Source organism: Mustela putorius, unplaced genomic scaffold, assembly GCF_011764305.1.
Source record: "Mustela putorius furo isolate JIRA1106 unplaced genomic scaffold, ASM1176430v1.1 tig00000874_pilon_pilon_pilon, whole genome shotgun sequence".
Classification (NCBI taxonomy): Eukaryota; Metazoa; Chordata; class Mammalia; order Carnivora; family Mustelidae; genus Mustela; species Mustela putorius.
This window is the reverse complement of record NW_025421505.1, coordinates 8,599,983-8,621,058: the sequence shown is the minus strand read 5'-3', so window position 1 is coordinate 8,621,058 and position 21,076 is coordinate 8,599,983. Positions and strand designations below refer to the sequence as shown.

At 41.8% G+C, this 21,076-nt stretch overlaps 1 protein-coding gene across 3 annotated transcripts in view; it reads left to right on the top strand.

Moving 5' to 3' along the window:
- The window catches only part of PTPRA (protein tyrosine phosphatase receptor type A), a 149,458-nt gene that overhangs the window by 93,965 nt on the left and 34,417 nt on the right, over nucleotides 1-21,076 (top strand). For 2 of the 3 annotated variants that reach the window (XM_004772902.3, XM_004772901.3), the window contains 3 exons: nucleotides 9,376-9,460; nucleotides 10,690-10,763; nucleotides 10,958-11,094. In XM_004772902.3, the coding sequence (XP_004772959.1) occupies nucleotides 9,376-9,460; nucleotides 10,690-10,763; nucleotides 10,958-11,094 (296 nt within the window). Of the gene's footprint in view, nucleotides 1-9,375; nucleotides 9,461-10,689; nucleotides 10,764-10,957; nucleotides 11,095-19,995; nucleotides 20,090-21,076 lie in introns of those variants that run through there. The other variant, XM_013046047.1, reaches the window with a different exon arrangement.

Sequence of the window (21,076 nt, the reverse complement as noted above, 5' to 3'; positions counted from 1 at the left end):
GTGATTAAAAAGAAATGAAATTACCTTAATTATCTAGTGTATTGCTAATTGTGACATATTATTAATATGTATTAGCACATATCCTTTTTAAGTTAAAAAAAAAATTTTGTGTAATTGATTTTGACCAAACAGGAAAATTGAAGAGACATACATGTTCTCAGCAATATTTAAAGCCCCAAATATAATGACATTTTTACCAGAGCAGATCTCTAGAAGTATTTCTTTAAATTTTGATATCACATTCTAATTTTAAAACCAAATGCTTTCTGAGAAATGAGGCAAATTATTTTAAAATATTTTCATCATAATGGTTTTGCTAAGCAAAGTATATCTTATACAGATGAATTAAATTATAAGTTTTTCTGCACTGGTCTCGGATGCTTTTGAATAGGAATGGCTGGTGTTTTAATTGTCAAAACAGAAAGGAATAAAAACAGACAAAGGGAGGCAGGCAACTTTGCTTTCTTTCTTTTGAAGTCTAGGAAGCTGGTTATTTTATCATGTGTATTACTTTTTAAATATATCACACTATCCAGCAGAATTAGCTTTTTTTCTAATTGTGGTAAAATATGCATCATATAAAATTTTCCATTCAAACTGGATAGTTTAGTGAAATTAACACATTGTTGTACAGTTATCACCACCATCTACCTCCAGAACTTTTTTATCATCCCAAACTAAAACTCTAAACATTAAACAGTAACTCCCCATATCTCCTTTCTCCCAGCCCCTGGTAACCAGTAGTCTACTTTCTGTCTCTATAAATTTGTCTATCCTAGCCACCTAATTTAAGTGGAATCACAGCACTTTTCCTTTTGTAATCAGCTTTTCTTTTAAAGCGTTTTATTGGTGTTAATTTGGGTGATTTGTGTAATATATAGTAATGCATTAAATCCAGTTCTTGCATTAACTCCTGAGTACCTCTTCCCCATGAAATCAGTGGTCATGAGTGCACTCTCCAGTTTTTCTTCAGTCTTCACTAATTTTACATCTCAGTTTTATTAGTTTTGTTGTAGAGAGAACAGACTCTGGTTTAGGGGAGAGTACTTTCTCTCTCCATAGCACCTGCAAAGCACTGAAGGCACTAGTACTGAGGGAGATGACATGAGATGCCACATGATCAGAGCAAGGGCAGCAAAGGCCTTAGTCAGTCCTGCAGAGAGCTCTGGAGTTGGAATGGGGGTTGCAGGGGCTTTCCCCTGGGCCAGGCTACTCTTAGGCCAAGGATACTTCCTGGGAAAGGACTTAATAAGAATTGTTAAAACACTAACCCTCCCAGCAGCTAGGGGAATGGTCTTAAAGGGGAATCTGTAACATCTACTTCCCATTTTCATGAAGTTAGAGCAGGATAGTGATGCATACTCTCATCTATTCAGAGGTTTTCCTGTGTAAGAAAATGCTCTTGAATAGTCTTGATATATGTATTAAGGCTGGGGAGTGAGTGGCATTGTGGAATATTTGGACAAGCTGTGTATGCAGTGGTTAAAATCCCTGGACTCAGGCTAGACCATCTCAGTTCGTGAGTTGACTGTTACCACTTACCAGCAGGGTGAGGTAGATATCTGACTTCCCTGTGCCTCTTTTCACTATTTGCAAAATAGGATTGGAACATAGTTTCTGTCATAGGGTTATTTTGGAGAAAGAAGTAACACATATAAAGTGCTTGGCCTACTGCTGGGTCAGCACGTGGCAGTTGCTCAGCAGGAGCTGGCTATCACATTGCTACTCCTGCCATCCCACCACTCTGTTACAGTTCCTGTTGATGGGAGACTAAGGAAGTTGGGAATCTTAGCCGGTCAGTTGGGACTCACAGACACAGGGACACTCCTTGCCTCCTAGAGCCTTTGTGTGAGACAGCTCCCAGGGCAGGGTCATCTTGCAACCGTTCCACTATGACTATAAACATTTAGCTATTCTCCTGCACCGTACCTTTTTTTTTTTTTAAAGATATTATATATTTATTTGAGAGAGAGAGTGAGCTAGAGTAAGCATGAGTGGGTAGAGGGAGAGGGAGAAACAGGCTTCCCACCGAGCAGGGAGCCTGACACAGGGCTCAATCCCAGGACCCTGGGATCATGACCTGAGCCAAAGGCAGATGTTTAACTAACTGAGCCACCCAGGCATCCTGGTTTTTTAATTTTGTTTGTTTGTTTTAAGTCTGGAAAGAGTATCCTCTAAACATTTCTGAAGGAGTCCTTGAACTACAGAGTTCTAGAACCAGGCAGGATAAGCATTCTTTTGAATCTCATAGGCTCATTCAGGTTTCTCGGCTCTCAAATCAGATCACCTGCTCTGTCTGGCTTTCTAAAGAAGTATTTTTTGATCATCTCAGTAAATGACATTATTATTGTGAACTCCATGGCTTTCCCTAAGTACCTTTAGTTATATATTCATTCAGTACCTACGTGTTAGATGCTAAGGAATCCAGAAAGAAAAGAAATTATTCCCTGTCTCATGGAAGAAACCTGTGAACAGGTTTTGATGAACAGGTCTGATGAACAGTCCTGTGAACAGGACTTTGATGCTGATCAAAGTCCACTCAGCTACATGTTATTTGGCTATACCACATAAAGTGCTGCAAGGGAACGTAAAGACTCGTGCCTGGATAGTGGGAAGGACGCATGGAGGTGAACTTCGGGTATTTTAAATTAATACAGTGACTGAGAAAAATGAGGAGCCACCTGAAAGGCTGAAAGCAAGGAGACATGGGAGAGCAAGTCAAGTATTTGAGGAACTGTGCACAATTGAAGCACATGAAGTGGAGAGTGGCCAGAGCTAGCCTGTCTGCATAATGGACCTGATAATACAGTAAGCTCAAGGGTCAGGGTGTCTCCTGGTGATGGGAAGGAAGGAAGTGACATGGTCAGAATTTTGTTTTAGAAGGATAATGCCAGAGGCCTCAGGGAAGTTAGGTGGGCAATAGAAACTAGTTTCTTTTCTTTTTTTTTTTTTAAGATTTTATTTATTTATTTGACAGAGAGAGATCACAAGTAGGCAGAGAGGCAGGCAGAGAGAGAGAGGAGGAAGCAGGCTCCCCGCTGAGCAGAGAGCCCAATGCGGGACTTGATCCCAGGACCCTGAGATCATGACCTGAGCCGAAGGCAGCGGCTTAACCCACTGAGCCACCCAGGCGCCCAGAAACTAGTTTCTGAATGATAATTTGGCCCAAGACAAGATTGGGCTCAACGCACTGGTTGGGCTATTGAGTCAACTTGATTATTTTTTTTGCTGTTTTTAAAGCCAGCGGGAAGTACTTAAAACATTACAGCTCTGCCTTTGAGAGTTGATGAATACTAATATCAAAAAGCATAGAGATGAGACAAACGGACTTTAGGGATTGAGGCTAAAGGAGTATGGCTTTTACTTCAGTGATTATTTTTGTAGTTGACCAAGGTGTGTCTGAATCCTTAGGTGACTCACCAGTCTACACGTGAGCCCTTAGAATAACATTACCCTTTGTTTTCTTGGGAAAAGGTTATAGCAAATAAGACATCTGTTGTCCCAGAGTACCATTTTAGTGTTTTTGAAATGCTGTCCCCATAGCCTGAGTCTAGGAAGTGAAATTTGCTAGAATGGATAGTGGAGAGGAGGTGGGGGTAGGCCAAGGAATAGACCACTGTGCTTGTCTTGCTTATACCGGCCTGCATCATGCAAGGCCACCTCCAGAAAACCTAGACCAGGACAAGCCTGAGACTTGAGATTATGACTCTGTCCAGTTAGGACGGGACCCTGGGAGAGTGACTTGATCCTGAGCCTATCTCTAAGTCTGAGATTTGGTACAGGGAGCTGTAAGGTCTCTCCTGTTTTCTTAATAGATCTGAATCTCCTTCCCTCACAGAGGCCTGAGGACATCTTTACTATCTGTATTGTCCTTAACTGTATTAGAAACATGGATGTAATTCAGATGTCAACAGATAAAATATTACTTCTACTACAGAGGGCTGTTTTGGCCTGAAAGCTTGGAAGAGTTAAAGTTGTATTTGTTTATGTAGAATATGAAGAGTCAGGAGAATAGAGTAACTTTGTGGTTTTGCTTTAGATTTGCAGCTTTATACTATGGGCAAGTTAATCTCTGTGCTCAGTTTGTCACCCATAGAAAGGGTTAATAGTGGTTTCTATGTTGGGGTTCTTAAGAGAATTGAATGATATATGTATGGCGCTTTGCTCTGTGTACTATGTAAGTGCTAAAATATTAACTGTAATCATTTTCATTTCTAAGTTATCTGGTAGCTGACTCTTCTTGTCCTTTTGCTTATAGTTGTCAACTCTACTACTGTTGGTCATAAATAATACTGCACTGTTCTGCTTTACTTATTCCATCCATTTATCCATCCATCCGTCCGTCCACCATCTGTCCATCCATCCATTCAGGATTAGTTCTTACCACCCCATCTTACATCACAGAACAACCTCCCCCATTTTCTCTTTTACCCTGCCTTATTTTTCTTCATAGCACTCATTACTATCTGTATTATATATTTCTTTATTTACCTCTTGTTCTTCCTCAACTAGAATGTAAGCTTCATAAGGGTAAGGAATTTTGATTTATTCACTACTGTACACTCCAGACCTGACAGTAAGTCACTCAGTAAATATTTATTGAATGAAAGAATAAATATTGAGTGCAGGGATATCTGGATGTGATCTCAAATCCATGCCTTCCAGAAATTTGTAATTTTATTGACATTTAATCTATGACTTTAATTGAGTGGGATTGTAGCAAAGTAGGTACATAGTGTTATGGAAGTGCAAGAAATGAGCAGTTACCCATAAAAGGTGATATTTGACCTAGAATTGTATAAGAGCAGGGGTGGTATTAACATTCTAGATCAGGGTTTGGCAGATTTTTTTCTATCAAGGACCAGATAATAAAAGAATTTCAGTTTTGCATCCATACTATCTCTGTCACATCTATTCAGCCCTACCTTTGTAGTGCAAAAGCAGTCATGGGCACTATATAAATGAATGCAGAGCTGGCAGTGGGCTACATTTGGGCTGTGGTTTCCCTGTTTCCAAGACATAACCATTCAGCACTCTCTGACAAATCATCTAGTCTGTGTAGGGTTCTGTTTTCCCAGTGAGTCTGGATGGGGCACCACAGCTTGTTACCCAGCCTGTTGATGTGCTGGCCCTGTACTGGTAGCATTCTGCTACCCCAAGGCTTCTTCTCATTCCCAGGCCTGGTTGACACTAAGCTTGAAGTGTTTCCAGGCCCAGACTGGTTGAACTCATATTTACTTTTCAACTGAAGGCTCTTTGGCTCTGTGGCTCTGATTGATCTCTGCAGCAGTCCAGTCAGTCCCTCGTCATTGTCTTCTACACATCCCTGTTTCAGATCTGCTGATGCCACTCTTTGTTGCCTTCCAGATAATGGTTTTCATTCATTAGTATTTTTTTTTAATTAAAAAAATTCTTTTTATTTGACAGAGATCACAAGCAGGCAGAGAGGCATGCAGAGAGAGAGGGAGAAGCAGGCTCCCCGCTGAGCAGAGAACAGGATGTGGGGCTCGATCCCAGGACCCTGAGATCATGACCCAGGCCAAAGGCAGAGGGTTAACCCGCTGAGCCACCCAGGCGCCCCCACTAGTATTTTTATATTTCTTCTATCATTTCAATGTACTTTTGGGAAGAGAAAGAAGTAAAATTATGGATTCAGTTCACTATCTTAAGATGGCTCTAATTACCTTCTTTTTTTTTTTTTTAAGATTTTATTTTTTTATTTGACAGAGAGAGATCACAAGCAGGCAGAGAGGCAGGCAGAGATAGAGGAGGAAGCAGGCTCCCCGCTGAGCGGAGAGCCCGATGTGGGCCTCGATCCCAGGACCCTGAGATCATGACCTGAGCCGAAGGCAGTGGCTTAACCCACTGAGCCACCCAGGCGCCCTAATTACCTTCTTTTAATGCCTGGTGTACTTTGTGATTGGCATTTAACAAAGACCTATTTAGTGATAAATCATTAGTCTAGTATTTGTTTAATGCCAAATGTGTGAGAAATTTTGTCTGGATTTTAGGTATATGGTGAGAAACAAAGCAGATATGTAATTCTTGCCCTTGTGGAATTTATGGTATAAAGGAGGGACATTTCTTAATCAACTCTACTCAAATAAATATATAATTATAAAGTGTGGGAGGTATTACCAAAGGCAATAACTGTGCCTTATGAGAATAACAGGGAAGATAATAGCCGATACTGACTGTGAGTACATAATGTGTGTTGCTTACTGCACCAAAAACTTCACGTGGATGATCTCATTTAACCTTCACATAACTTATTTTAGCACTAAGGAAACTAAAACTTAGGATCGTAATTTAGTTGTAGGAAGTCAGAAGAGACCTCTTTGGGAAGAGTAACACTGGAAATGAGAACTGGATGACTAGGAGGTAGCTAGGCAAAGAATGGAGGGAGGCTATGTAAAGCAGAAAGGCATAACATGTTTGAAGGCCTAAGGAAGAAATGAACTCCGCATGAAGAGTGCCAGTGGTCAAAATGGAGTGAGCAAGGAAAGCATAGCAGGAGATAGGGTGAGCAGGGGCTGGTGGGGAGGTTGTTCTAGTCTTGTGTAAGGGTATTAGATTTCATTCTAAAGGCTTGGGAACTAAAAGGTTTTATAAGAGAGGAACATGATCTGGCTTGCTTTCTTAGAGACCACTCTGCCTGGTTTGTGGAGAAAGAATCAGCAGTGGTAGAGGGTTACTGTGATCCAGATGAGAGAGTATAGGGATTGAGGCTACAGTGTTGGCAACAGAATAGAAAAAGGCAGACAAATTGGAGGCATTGATTTTAGCCCTAAAACATATTACTTGCAGCTGAATTGAATATAGATGATAAGTAAGAGGAAATCATGGGGATATCCACATTTTTTCCTTGGCTAGCAGGGTGCATGGTAGTGTTCTCTACTGAATGGTGAGGGGAAGGCTTTAGACATGGAAGGTTTGCATTGCCTGTGAAATTTAAGTGGGGGTGACATATAGGCTCAAAAGAGAGATCTGATCAGGCAGTGCAGATGTGGGAATTGCTAGTGCATCATTTGCACTTACAGCCATCTGTCTGATCAGCTGGAGTGCAGAGAAGAGTGCTAGGGACAGAGCCCTGAGGAAGTCAGACATTTAGAGACCTTGTGTTAGAGAGGAGCAGCTAGGGAGATTAAAATGAGACGGAGCAGCCAAGAGATAGAAAGAAAATCAGAAACATTCTTTGTTGTGGAAACCAAGAAATGAAAGTTCTTCAAAGAGGAGGGAGTAGTTTGAATGCTCATTTTCAGATGACAGCTGCATACCAGGGTGTGTTTGAAAATTGCCATCAACAAAGAAGCATGGTGGGGTGCCTGGGTGGCTCAGTAGGTTGTCTGCCTTTGGCTCAGGTCATGATCCCAGAGTCTTGGGATTGAGCCGTGCTTAGGGTTCCCTGCTCAGCAGAGAGCCTGCTTCTCTCTCTCCCTCTGTTACTCCCCCTGCTTGTGTGCTTGCTCTCTTCTCTCTGTCAAATAAATAAAATCTAAAAGAAGAAGAAGAAGAAACAAGGTATAATACCTCCCATCTCAAAAAAAAAAAAAAAAACCAAAACCTCCATCCCACATGTCCCTCCAGTTGCTGTTCATTCTCTCTGCACCTCTTTATGGTAGAAGTCCTCACTTCAAATGAAGAGTTGATATCTCACTGTCTTCTCTTTCCATCTTTATTTCACTCCCATTTATGCTGCTTCACCTACTACTCAACTGAGACCACTCGTAAAACAGTCTTACCTGTTGTCTTATCAAATCCAATTTCACTTCTCTGTGAAACTCACCTACGTAGTCTTTTGTAGTATCTGATTGATTACTTCCTCCTTGAAAAACTCTTTTCTTGGCTTTTGTGACACCATATTCTGCTGGATTACTTCCCACCTCATGACTACTGCTTATGAGTCAGTTTAACTAACTGATCTTTTAAAAGAATATAAATCCAGTGATATTTCTGCCCTTTTCAGACTCCTCCAATCACATAGTGCTTCTCTTCATGTTCAAAATTAAATCCACACTGCTTACCATGGCGTACAAAGCTCCAAGTCTTCAGATTCCTGCCCACCCCTCCAGTCACATCTGGTACTAAAACTGGCCTTTGTGCTATTTCTTGAACTCTCCAAGCTGCTAAGGGCTATTATGCTTGCTATTCCTGTGCCTAGAAAATTCCTTGCCCAGATTTTCGCATGGGTTATGTCTACACATTATTCAGACCTCTGCTCATTGTAAGCACTTCAGACCTGCCCGAACTACTCTAAAATAACTCCTTCCAACCCATCAGTCTCTATCCCATTACTCGTCTTTTCTTCAAAGCACTTGTCCCTGTCTGAAATTGTATGTTTACTTGTTTCTGAATAGTGTGCTGGTGCTTCCTACAGGTCACTTTTCTGCTTACTCGTTTCTCTGTTCCCAGAGTCTGGAGCAGTGCCTGGCACATAGTTACTGGTCAAGAAGACAAGTTGTTGAGGTGACAGTAATGGATGTAATCCAGACCATATGTGACAGGATTGACCTTTAGATGGGAGGGACATGCCCTCCCTTTTAGCAGAAGGGGAAATGGTAAAGATAGTTATACACTCATACTGGTTGTATGGTTCATGATGGGGATGTGGGACTGGAGGAAGATCAGTCAGCACCTGGTCAGCCGCCATGAGAAAGGAGGCTAAGTATTGGGTGGATAGGAAGCAGGGCCCTGTGGAATGAAGGGAGGAGTCATTCTGTCTCCAAGCCAGATGTTGCTATAGTCGGGCTCCTGGTAAAGGTGGCTGTGGAAAGAGGTAGAAAAGAGTACCCAGCATTTTAGATACATAGTGCTTAAGGATCTAATAATGTCTCCCTGCTTTAATCAGGAACACTGTTCTCTGTGCCAGGAAAGTATTTGCGTTTACGATAGGAAAATAGTCCTTTTTCCTTCCTCTCCCATCCTCCTCTAGATGGAGCTCATTGAGCCTGGGACAGAGCACATTGTTGGCCCTGTACACCCAGCCTGCCATCAGGATTGATGTGTTTGTGCTTTCAAATATTTGAGTATTTTTTATGTGCGAAGCACTGTTTTAGGCTCTGTGGCTTTGAAAGAAACATTCAGAGGGTTTTTATTCTAATCCAGGGAAAGAGAGTAAATAGATGTACAAGTCGGAGATGGGATAGGCACGTCACTCTAGGTTCCTCTCCCGACCTTTTCCCTCCCATTCCACCCACACTGGCCCTGCGGTAGCTGTGGGAAATGTTCTCTCTCTCACTCACTCTGTCTATGCCCTGAAAGTTACAGAAACATGGAATGAGCCCATCTTCCTTATCTGGGTGTTTCCTTGAGCAGCTGACTTGAGCCCTCCATTGCACACAATGGTAATAACATGTTTTGTTCTCTCAATTTCAGATGAGACGCCAATTATTGCAGTGATGGTGGCCCTGTCCTCTCTGCTAGTGATTGTGTTCATTATCATAGTTCTGTACATGTTAAGGTGAGCATGTTAAATGCTAAAGTGAGAATTCTAAAGCTTCTGCACTCTCTCGGATTCTTTTTCAGTACACCAGAGTCTCATTAAGCCCACACGGTCCAGAAGATAGTAGGATAAGGACAGTAAATAGAATAGAGAGGAATGTTCTATAATAATAAGATTAAAATTCTACATAGGAACAGTTTAAAAGCTCTACATACCTTTCCTCAAGACCTAGGCCCCTCCACCCCCGGTTTGCTTCCATCTGCCCAAATTCAGTTCCCCAACTCCAGTTTAACCTCAAGCCCAGGGTGGTGGTTTGAGGTTGAAGGAAAAGCTGTATAGTTTGTGTTGGGTTGGATGATTTAAGACCCTTAGATCTAGCCCTGCTGAAGCAACCCCTAACAGTACCCGATTGGAGATGATGTGGTAAATAGAGACCTATTCTATTTCTAGTTGGGGGAAGTTTGGGACAAACCTAGGATCTAGGATCCCTAACCCTAGTGCACTAAACTGAACTATGTGAATTACAGAGTTCCCCTTTCTTCCTTCAGGGTCCTCTAGATATTACTGTTCCCACAGGGAGAAAAAAACAAGGAGGGGGAACCCCAAGGGAGAGAAAAGGAAGGTGCATTTGTCGTTTCCCTGCTGAAGTTACTGCCCTGGCTGATTAGGATTAACCCTACACTTATCTTTGGTTTAAGCTGCTCTGTGCTCCCTCTGTTGTTTTGCAGGGATAAAGAGAGGGGAACTTTGTGCACCCCTCCAGTTTGTCTGTCATAAGTCTCCCCTTTTCTGCAGGAGACTTGTAGCCAGACCTGTGTCCACCTAGTCTGAAGCTCTCGGCTTCTTCCTGACTACACTGGGGAAATACCAGGATTTTGTCTGATAGGATCATTCTTATCTCCTCTCCACTGTATTCTGCCCACTTAGCCCTTCCCCACCTGGTGTGGTGGTCATCTCCAGTGAGTCCTGCACTTGGAGCCACACAGAGGAGCCCTACAAAGCCAGAATATACTGTTATGGCACCTGGGTTGGATTCTAGTGTGCTTAGGATGAGCAGGAGCATCCAGAGGCACTGGGTCACCATGAAATGGAGCTGCCTCAGCATGTGCAGGACCCCTCTCTAAAAGAACATCTTTATTTGGTAAAGGAGGTTTAGGAAGCTGAATTGATATGTGGAAATATAAGGCCAGTGATTGGAGTCTCTTGACTCTGTGCTTACTTTTTCACTATGAACATTTTCTCTATAGGTTTAAGAAATACAAGCAAGCTGGGAGCCATTCCAATTCTTTCCGCTTATCCAATGGTCGCACTGAGGATGTGGGTAAGGCACCCCTTCATGACATGGGGAACCTTTGTGGAGAAGAAAATCAAGAAATAAAGGTTTCCCCATCATACAAGGGATAGGGGGAAGACTTGAAGAAAGCAAACCTAGTCCTTGGTGGCCTGGTACATGAGGTAGAATCCCCAGTTTGGTCTCCAGAGCACCTGACCAACCTCCCCACTTGTATACTGCAGAACCCCAGAGCGTGCCACTTCTGGCCAGGTCCCCAAGCACCAACAGGAAGTATCCACCCCTGCCCGTGGACAAGCTGGAAGAGGAGATTAACCGGAGAATGGCTGATGACAATAAGCTCTTCAGAGAGGAATTCAACGTGAGTTCTTTGCTGAGGCTGGCTTGTTGGCAGGGAGGAAGGCAGACCAAAGGTCAGGCCTTTTCAGTCATGGGTAGAGAAAACAGGTTTTCTAATGGGTTAAAAGGTGAGAAATTTTCTACTAGACTCCTTTCCTATGTGATCATAGATAGGAAATGAAATAAGATTTGTCTTAACTCTCTCATCTACCCATCCATCCATCCATTCATCATCACATCTGTTACTTTTTTTAATAAATACTTACCAAGCATCTAATACGTGCTAGGTGCCAGAGATTTGCTGGGGAGCAAAAACAGATCCAGTCTCTACACTCAGGGAACTTGCCACCTAGTAGGGAAATTCCCCTAAACAAGAGCGAAAATAACTGTTTAAGTTCAGACAGCAATATAAGACATGAAGGACTGGTGCATAGTTGTAGGAGTCTATATTAACATGTGGCATTTTGGGGTCTGAAACGGGTCCCAGAATCATAAGTACAGACAGTAGGTGTAAATGAGTATAGAAATGAGGATCATGGAAGAACGATCAAGCACAGGCCTCATGTGGGGTAGTTTTTTGTTTTGTTTTGCTTTTAATAATTCCCTAAAGAAGCTAAACATGTTTTGAATCTACCAGTTGGTATGACCAGCCCAGTAGTTCTGATCCCAATTCAGAACTTCCTTGAAGATAGTATGTTTTAATTGAGACCTAATCATAGGCAAGGGCATTGGTAAAGGAGAGTGGGGAATGTTCCAGGCACTGGAAGTAGCAGGAGCCAAACTATCACTAGTGACGGTGGGTAAGAGAAGGGCACATTTGACAAACCAAAAAAGGGCTACATGTGGCTTAAAGGCAAAGGTTTGGGGAGGTAGCAAGAGAGGAAACCATGGAGGAAGACTGGGCCAGACTGTAGATGTTGTAGATTATCATGAATGAAATGAAAAGCCATGGACCAACCAGATTTATATTTTGGAAAAAATATATCTGGCTGCTAAATAAAGAAGATCCCAGGGGGAGAGTAGATGCAAGGAGTACAGTTAGGGGCTGCAAGGGTTAAGATAAGAAGTGCTAATACATTGATATTAGATGGTAATAATTATAGAGAGGTGATAGACGTAGAGAAGCAGTTCCAGAGCTGGCTAATTCATCAACTTGTGCATTATTAATCTCTCAGTTTCCTTTACATCTACTCAGCCATGTGTCAACTTTATCTCTTAGACTGGCTCCCCTCTTGTTGCCAAAATGGCTTCCTCAGTTCTTAGTGCTACATGGAGTTATAACAAGGCTCAATGGGAAAAGGATGCCTGTTTTCTTCCTGTGTGTCTCCTTAACAGGGAGGAAAACTTTCCCAAAAGGTTCTGAAGACTTCCCTTGTTGCAAACTCCTTCTTAAATCAGCCCCAAGCAAGAGAAAAATAAGTTTACCGCAACTGACTCAGATCAGTATGGATTATTCCTGTGTCATGTAGGGGATAGGCAAACAACTCTACAGAATGGGAGCCATAGTAGCAAAGAGGAAGGAAGGAATAGTTATCGGGTAGGTGAGTCACCCCTCATATCTGTTCCTATCACTGAAGGGCTTAGGGGAGTAAGAGAGTGATAAGGTCAGATTTGCACTCTGAGAAAATCACTAGCTACAAAGTGGAGAATAGATAAAAAAAGAAAGCAAGAGTTAAAGCAGGACACCATTTACTAGGAAAGAGTTAATGAAATAACTTGGACTCATTTTTTGGTTATTGGAAAAATGACACCATTTAATGCTCATTATTCATTGAAACATTTACCTCATTCCCCAAGATAATATACCAGCCTTATCACCAGAGCTAGGTCCCCAATAGGCACTCTGCTGTTTTCATAATCTGTAGTGCCCACTGCTTCTGGGTAATAGGGGATGTGACCCCAGGCCAAACTTCTTTTTCTGTAAAGTGAGTTGTTTAGAGGAATATTGCCTGAGGTAAAGCATTCCGGTAAACCCCTGGATGGAGGTGGTATTCCTGGAGGCATGGTAGGCAAATTGAAACAAATATTATGGTGAGAGCCCCATTGCTATGTTACCACGGCCACTATGTTCATGGGCTCATTGGGCCAGCGCTGGGACAGTGAACAACTGAGCAACATCTCCTGGATTTTTAACAGTGAGTGCTGTCTGGTGAGCATACACATGGAGCATAAATATATCCTGTCTTTCTTGTTCCAGTTATCCACCATCCAGGGATCGGCTTAGATCCTGACCTCCAGTGAGGTAGTGTGATACCTTGCTTGAAGTTCTGTTTCCTGGAAGGACTTCTCTTTTATATTCATTCAGAGTCATCCCTTAAGTAGATTACCCCATAGCCGTCTACTTCTAGAGTGGGCCAGTACATCTCACAGAGCCATTTGTGTACCAGGCTGGACTTTTTTCTTCCATTAACTGTTGATATCATTGGAATTCTGTGTCTGTTGAAGGAGTGGCTATGTGGCAAGTGTCCTGTACACATTACTTACATCTAGGGGTTGAATTCTGCTGGATATGTCCACATTTGTGGCTTATGGAATCATGTGATACTTAATTGATGATGGGCATTTGAAGTCACTTGCATATCTTGTGACCCACAGTCAGGCATATAGTCTCTTTCAGAGCCCAGTGCTAAGCTAAGAACATGATCTTGCTGACAGGATCATGGTTTTGTCTCCAAATCCTAATGTTTTGCATTATGATTTTCCTGCTTAGCCTTAAGCACAGACACCTAGGGCCCCACAAGATCAACCAGAGCCTATTTCTCTGTGGCCTGGGTTAACTAGAGAGCCTTCTCTTTCAGATCAGTCAATAAATGAGTCAGAGTAGGACACCAGCATGAGTTATATCCTGTCTTCAAAATCCAAAAATGGCTCAACAAGCATCAGTCCTTCCTAGGGGATTGGGGGGGAATGGACAAGGAGCAGCAGCATGTCTTTTATGCTGGAGGGGATATCCTGACATGCCATAGGCCTTTGACTTTCAGAAAACTTGGCAGAAGTGGCAGGCCACTCTGTTTTTATTTTTATGTCTAACATGTACATCTAACATACATATATTCCTGCTTTTCAAGTCCTGTCAGCTTGATGCCATCAGTATGGCATCAAGGGTGATGGCCTGTGAAACCGACAAAATCCTGATGAACCAGATCACATCAGATAGATGTCAAGATGATTTATCACTCGGGCTGCTCCTGTCATGAGAATGGGAACTGCTTCATGTAGTCTTCGTGCACTATAAAGGAAAAAGATATAGCTATTAATCAGTAGCTATATTCCAGGTACCAGTGGTTATGTCAATCTGTAGGAAAGGAGAGCGCGTCTGGAAAAGCACCTACAAATCTGCAGTTCTGTGTGATTCATATATTATAATCCACTGACATCCTTAAACACTGTCGGTCTCTTATGCTAGTTTCTTTTGTAGCTTGCATGTGGGGAGGTGGTGGTAGGAGGCATCAGAATAGTTAATGCTGGAAGTCATTGAGCACTCGCTTCATACCATCACTAAACTCACACATGTAAATGTACTGTCTCATTCTGCAACTTAAAGTCTTCTGTAGCACTTCTATAACTCACCTAGAGACTCAGGATCCCTGTAACTCCTCTTAGCCTTTTGGTAAAGAGATTACTGCTTCAGCTTGCATTTGCTCTTGCTATTTTAATGGTCCTTCTTATCCATTGGGATAAGAGACCAGTGTGAGTATTTTGCCACTGGCTGTAGATAGCTGTTCCAACTATACATTGGGAAAGTAGGTATTTCCTAATATAAGTGCGGTTTGGGCCAAAACTCTTTCTGTTACCTGGTCTGCAAAGGCTCCATTCTGACTAGCATAGAATAGTGGCATTCTAGGTTCCCAGGGATTAGGTAGCTTAAGGCCAGAACCTGCTAGATCCCCAAAAGTGTATTTTCCTTTACCCAGTGGAATTACCATGGTCAGTGGTGTAAATTCTTAGGAGAAGATGAAGAGAAAGTTCCTGGTATATTAGTGTTGATGTTATGTGAAGTTCTTCCTTTCACATGCCTAACATTAAAGGGTTCTGGGTCATGAACTGACCACGTTGGCGGTTGGATGCAAATGGGCCCTTTCTCTAGCTTGGCAGTCCAGTCAGGTCCCCTTAGTTCACCTGTGCTGGCTGCCTCCCATTCCTATTATTGGGGGCTTCCCAGTGACTTATCCACAACTAGAGATGTCTGGGCCCTGGAGACTCTGGCCTCTGAGGCTCCTTCCATCCCAGGGAAGATTGAGAATCCCATTTTGAAGCCAGTCCTTTCCATGAGCATCTCACTCTGGTGAAGACAGTCACTGAAGCACTTCTGAAAGATTCTAGTGCTTTCCTCACATGTGTGCCTTCTCTGGCAAGGCACGCTTGGTGGATCCCATCAGGGACACAGTGAAGGTGTCAGCAGGAAGATTGAACCTCTTGGAACCCCGGTAGCTCTGATAATCCCCCACTTTGTGCCAGGGGCTTTCGGCTTTTCATGGTTACCTAGCTGACTTTAGCATTCAGCCAGGTTTCCATTGGCCAGCCTAGCCTGCCGTATTGTGGCCAGGCTTCTGAGCTGTTATACTACGTGCAGAAGTTCAGTTAACCATACCAAACTAGAAATTTGGCCTTACCCAAAAATGATGCTCTTCCCTACTTGGTCTAAGATCTCCAAAATCTGTATCAACAACTATTCCTATGATTTTTGATGATCCAGCTCAAAGAAAGGAATTCTGCAGGAGCAGTTTCCTCCAAGTATCAGCTCTTTGCTTTTCTTTTTGTTTATGTATTTTAACCTCCACATTGTGTTGTGCTTGCGTCGTGATTGTCCATGAGCGATGAGAGCGGAGTCACGGGGCGGTTGTCTTTCTCATGAAAGCAGGGTGCAGTAGAGAGCATACTAGAGGGGATTAACAGTTGGTTTCTCCAGCTCCTCTGTTTCAGCACCTTTGTCATCTCACTTAAGACCCTGGCTTTCACATGAGTGGCCTAGGTGTCCCACTGGTGACATAGGTGTCCCACTGGTATTACGTTCGGCATCCAGCAAGATACTGAAACCTTAATATTTGGTTCAACAAAACACATGGCACAGTCAGAAAGGGCCTAAGTTTTGTGGTGTCTTTGGAGATAAACATTTGATATCAGAGCTGGACTTTTCCTTATTTCATTATCTGATTTTGTCAGAATTGCACTACCCCTTGATTTCAGCATTCCTCATCTCCTTTTAATTGGACTTCCCCTCCCTCTTTATCCCACAAGCTCAAACATACCCCAGGCAACTGGAAGCAGTAACTGAAGTGACTGAGTGCAGTTGTGAACTAGGAGTGGCTTGCCCTTTCCCGTCCTGAAAACTGGTTGGCAATTCCTTTCCCTTTATCTGAACCCAGTAATCAGGCTCAAAACACCCACATTTCTCCCCTCAGTCTCTCAGTCACAATCCCTCTCTGATAGGAAACTGCTAAGTCAGTTAAAGGTCTTTTTTTTTTTTTTTTCCAAAAGAAGTCGGGGCACTTGGGTGGCTCAGTGAGTTAAGCTTCTGCCTTTGGCTTTTGTCATGATCTCAGGGTCCTAGGATCAAGCCCCACATCAGGCTCTCTACTCAGCAGGGAACTTGCTTCCCCCTCCCCCTCTCTGCCTGCCTACTTGTGATCTCTCTCTTGTCAAATAAATTAAAGGAAAAAAAAAACTCAAGCAAATTAAGAAACAAACAAACAGAAAACCCCAAATCATTAATTGGGAAGACTTTGGAGAAGCTGACAGAAAAGCTGAGGTAGACTACCAAACTTTGGGCAGAACAGGCCCTATCCTGCTGGCTCTGGGGCCCTCTAGGGAGGTCTCTATGTTTTCTTGGTTTCACAGTCCTGAGAATCTGGATTGGCAGAATGTGGCTCAGGTGCAACTGTGCCTGTGTCTAGCCCTGGCAGGGAAGACAACAGCAACACTTAGGGCAAACACACCAGTTTGTGTCTACCAGAATAATACGTTTATAATCATGGGGTGAGGAAGCCTATTTTAAGCAAAACACAAGAATCAGAAGGCACAGTGGAATATATTGGAAGATAATAAATACATTAAAATATTATATATTCCTATGAAAAGTGACACCATAAAAAAGTAGCCAGTTGGGTGCCTGGGTGGCTCAGTCAGTAAAGCATCTGCCCTTGGTTCAGGTCACGATATCGTGGTCCTGAGGTCGAGCCGCACATTGGGCTCCCTGCTTAGTCAGTGGGGAGCCTGCTTCTCCCCTCTCCCTCTGCTCTCCCACCCCACCCCCAACTTGTGCTTGCTTGCATGCTCTTGAATAAATAAACAAAATCTTTAAAAAAAAAAAAAAGTGGCCAACTGGGAGAAACTGTTTGCCACAGGTAGAAAGAGAAACTTTCATAAAGCATAAAGAGATGCTACAGACCTGTGAGACAAAACTAAACATGGTAGGGAACTTTGAACGTTGCAGTAGAAAAATTAATAGTTCTCAGAAGAAAGCAAATGGTCTATAAACCTATAAAAAGCTGAACTACATGAAGTAATCAAGGAGATCCAGATTAAAACTAACCATTATTTTGGGCCTGTTAGTTTTGAAAATTTAAGAAGATTGGTATCAAGTATGGGCAGAGACTTGTGAATATAGATGTTCTTATGCACAGGTAGAGCAAGTTTAAGTTGGTATAGCACTGGAAGGGTGATTTGGCAATATCGGTCAGATTTCATATGGTTATACTATCTGACCTAACTTCTGGGACTCTGACACAAAACCAAGTATGTGTTCCTGAAGGTTGTTCATTACAGCATTATTTATAGTAGCAAAGAAAGTAAAATGAAAAGCAAATATCTATCAAATAGCAGATTAGCTAAATGATTTCTTGTATCCGTTATGTAATTTTATACTATCATTAAAATAAATGCCTGAACCTAGATTTCTAAGTCACTGTTCTGGGAGAAAAGACATTGCAGAGGACTATACATTGGCATAATCCCCATTTAAAAATATACTTTTTTTTTAAGATTTTAATTTTTAAGTAATCTCTACACTTAACATGGGGCTTGAATTCACAACCCCAAGATCGAGAGTCACATCCTCCACAGACTGAGCCAGCCAGGTGCCCCCCAAAAATACTTTTTAACGTCTGGAGCTATGAACAGTGGCTTTCTACAAGAGGGTTAAAAGACGTAAGAAACATGGTAGAGAACTTTGACTTTTTACTGAATTATTTGACTTTTCTTTTATAATAAGCATATTCTTTTCATAATATTTTACAAAACAGTTTCTTAATATGATAAATGAAACTAACAGACTTTAGCTTTAGCATAATACCTACTGTACTTTAATTGATATATAGCATGTAGAATAAAGAGTTGGTGTCCCCACCTTGAGTTTTGCTAAATGGGAAATTGTTCTGGAGAAAAATTGGATTATGGAGGTGAACAGCTGAAGGAATAATATGCATAAGACATGACAGCTGTTTTCAGATGTTTGACAGGCTAAAAGGAGAGTGTGCAGCATTTCCATGAAGCCCCCCCCCCCATGGTTGAAAGTTCTAGGTGATGGCCTTCACCCTAGAGTTATAAGCTAGAATTTTTTTTTTTTAATTTTATTTATTTATTTGGCAGACAGAGATCACAAGTAGGCAGAGAGAGAGAGAGGGAAGCAGGCTCCCCGCAGAGCAGAGAGCCCGATGCGGGGCTCAGTCCCAGGAGCCTGGGATCATGACCTGAGCCGAAGGCAGAGGCTTTAACCCACTGAGCCCCAAGCTAGAATTTTTTTATTGACCAGCTTTTGTTGTAGAAACATTGAATTTATCTAAAAGAAACACTTTAAAAAGCCACCTATTGAGATCCCTAAAGCATTCAAGGTATTTTTTGTTTGTTTTTTTAAAAAAGCAAAATGTAGTTATCTCCTGGGAGAAAGGGGATAGGTGACAGAGAAGAAAGAGTGGAGCCAGTGAGATGATCCAAATCTGTGAATTGCAAGATGTGACACCCTCCCTGCTGCAAGTCTGCGTCCTTGTAGAGACCACTTAATGCTGCCTTCCAGGTGGAGAAGCGTGTGTGTGTAATCTGGGGACTGGAGCTGTGTGGCATCTGAGTGAGGTGGAGGCAGAATAGCCTCTACATTGATGAGTTGTCTCAAAATAGATGAATCAGAGCCGAAGGCCTATGGGAATCAGCAGGAACTGTGTCAGAATTCAGTAGTCCAAGGAATTGAGGGTTAATGGGTTTCCAAGGGACAGAGAAGGCTCCAGCTGATCTCTGGGTTTTCCCACTAGTCAGAACAAGGGAAATACAAAAGATATGTGTGTCTAGGTTTTGAGTCCTTCTAAACAGAACTTTCCGAGATGTGATGAACTACCTTAAAAGGAAGCAGGTTGCGCATTATGGTAGAGTGCTCAGACACTGATGACTCTCCAGTTAGAGTGTTTGCGTGGGGATTCAGATTGAGAAAAGAATGAGACTCAGCACTGTACTGGAGATCTTCGGCAGCACAATGAGGCAAGAAGAGAAATGAAAGGTATTAAGGATTGGAGAAGAAGAAACAAAATAAGCATTTTTTTCAGAGGAGAATATTGTCCTTGAAGAAATTCAAATACTCATCAGATATATTATTAGAATTAGTAAGTTACTTTAGCAAGGTTGATAGATACAAAAACAAGATAAAAAATTAATGCATTTCTGTACACAAGCCACAATCAGAAAAATGATAATAATTTTTAAAAGATGCCATTTACAATAGCATCCAAAATGTAGAGTACTTAGGAATAAATTTAACAAAATATTTGCAAAATATTTGGAGAAAATTATAAAAATGTTTGAAGACATTAAAGAAAAATTCTAAACTAGTGAAGAGTTAAGATCAGTGGATTGATTAGAAGGCTCAATATTGTAAAGATGTCAATTCTCCCCAAACTGATATATAGATTCAATGCAATTCCAATAAAAATCCCAACAGGTTTTTTGTGGAACTTGACAAGCTGATTCTAAAATTTATATGGAGGAGAAAAGATTCAAGAATAGTCAAGACATTCCTGAAGAAGAAGAACAAGGTGAGGAGACCTGCCTTACCAGATATAAAGAATTATTATAAAATTAAGACAGTTTTGTATTGGCACTGGAATAGATGGATTGACCACTGGAACAAAATAGCCCCAAAGCAGATTCATGTGTGAGTGGAAACCTATTTTATGGCAGAAATGCCATGGCAGTTTTGGTGGGGGAAAGGATGGTCTTTACAATGAGTAGTGCTGGGACAGTTGGGTAACCCTTTGGGAAGAAATGAAATTGAATTCTTGGTTCAAACCAAACAAAAAATAGGTCCCAGTTGGTATAAATACTGAAATTTAAAAGACAAAACATTAAAGCAGAGACAGTAATGGAGGAACAAATGCTTATGATCTCACAGCAAAAAAGGCTTTCTTAAGGTTTAAAATGTTGATAAAGGGGAAGATCAGTCAACTTGGCTACCTTATAATGCAAAACTCTGTCCATAAATATGACAAAGCAAATGAAAGGGCAGGCCATAAGCTTAGTAAAATATCTTTGTAACACTTATACAAACAAAGGATGAGTATCTAGAATGAAAAATTACAGATTAATAAGAAAATAAGCAATCCGGTTCCCTCTTCTGTGAGGTACCTAGTCAAGGGTAGGTACCTCAAGGGTACCCTTGACTAGGTACCTCACAGAAGAGGGAACCCTGTTGACCAGTAAACTCTGGAAAGATGGTGAACCTCATTAAAAATCAGAGAAATGTAAATTAAGCCTATATTTGATAAATTTAAAGTCTGACAGTAGCAAATGTTGTTGAAGATCCAGAACAACTGGAACACTTAGTATTGCTGGGGGGAGTGTAAATTGGTAAGACTGTCTCTAAGAACAGTCTGGCCTTACTTGGTGAGGTTAGAGATTCTAATACTTGAAACGCTTGTACATGTGCATGAGAAAACACATAAAATTAGTATTCAAGGCAGAATTATTAACTGTAAACAACCCATATATTCATCAGTAGAAGAATGGATAAATAAATGTTGGTA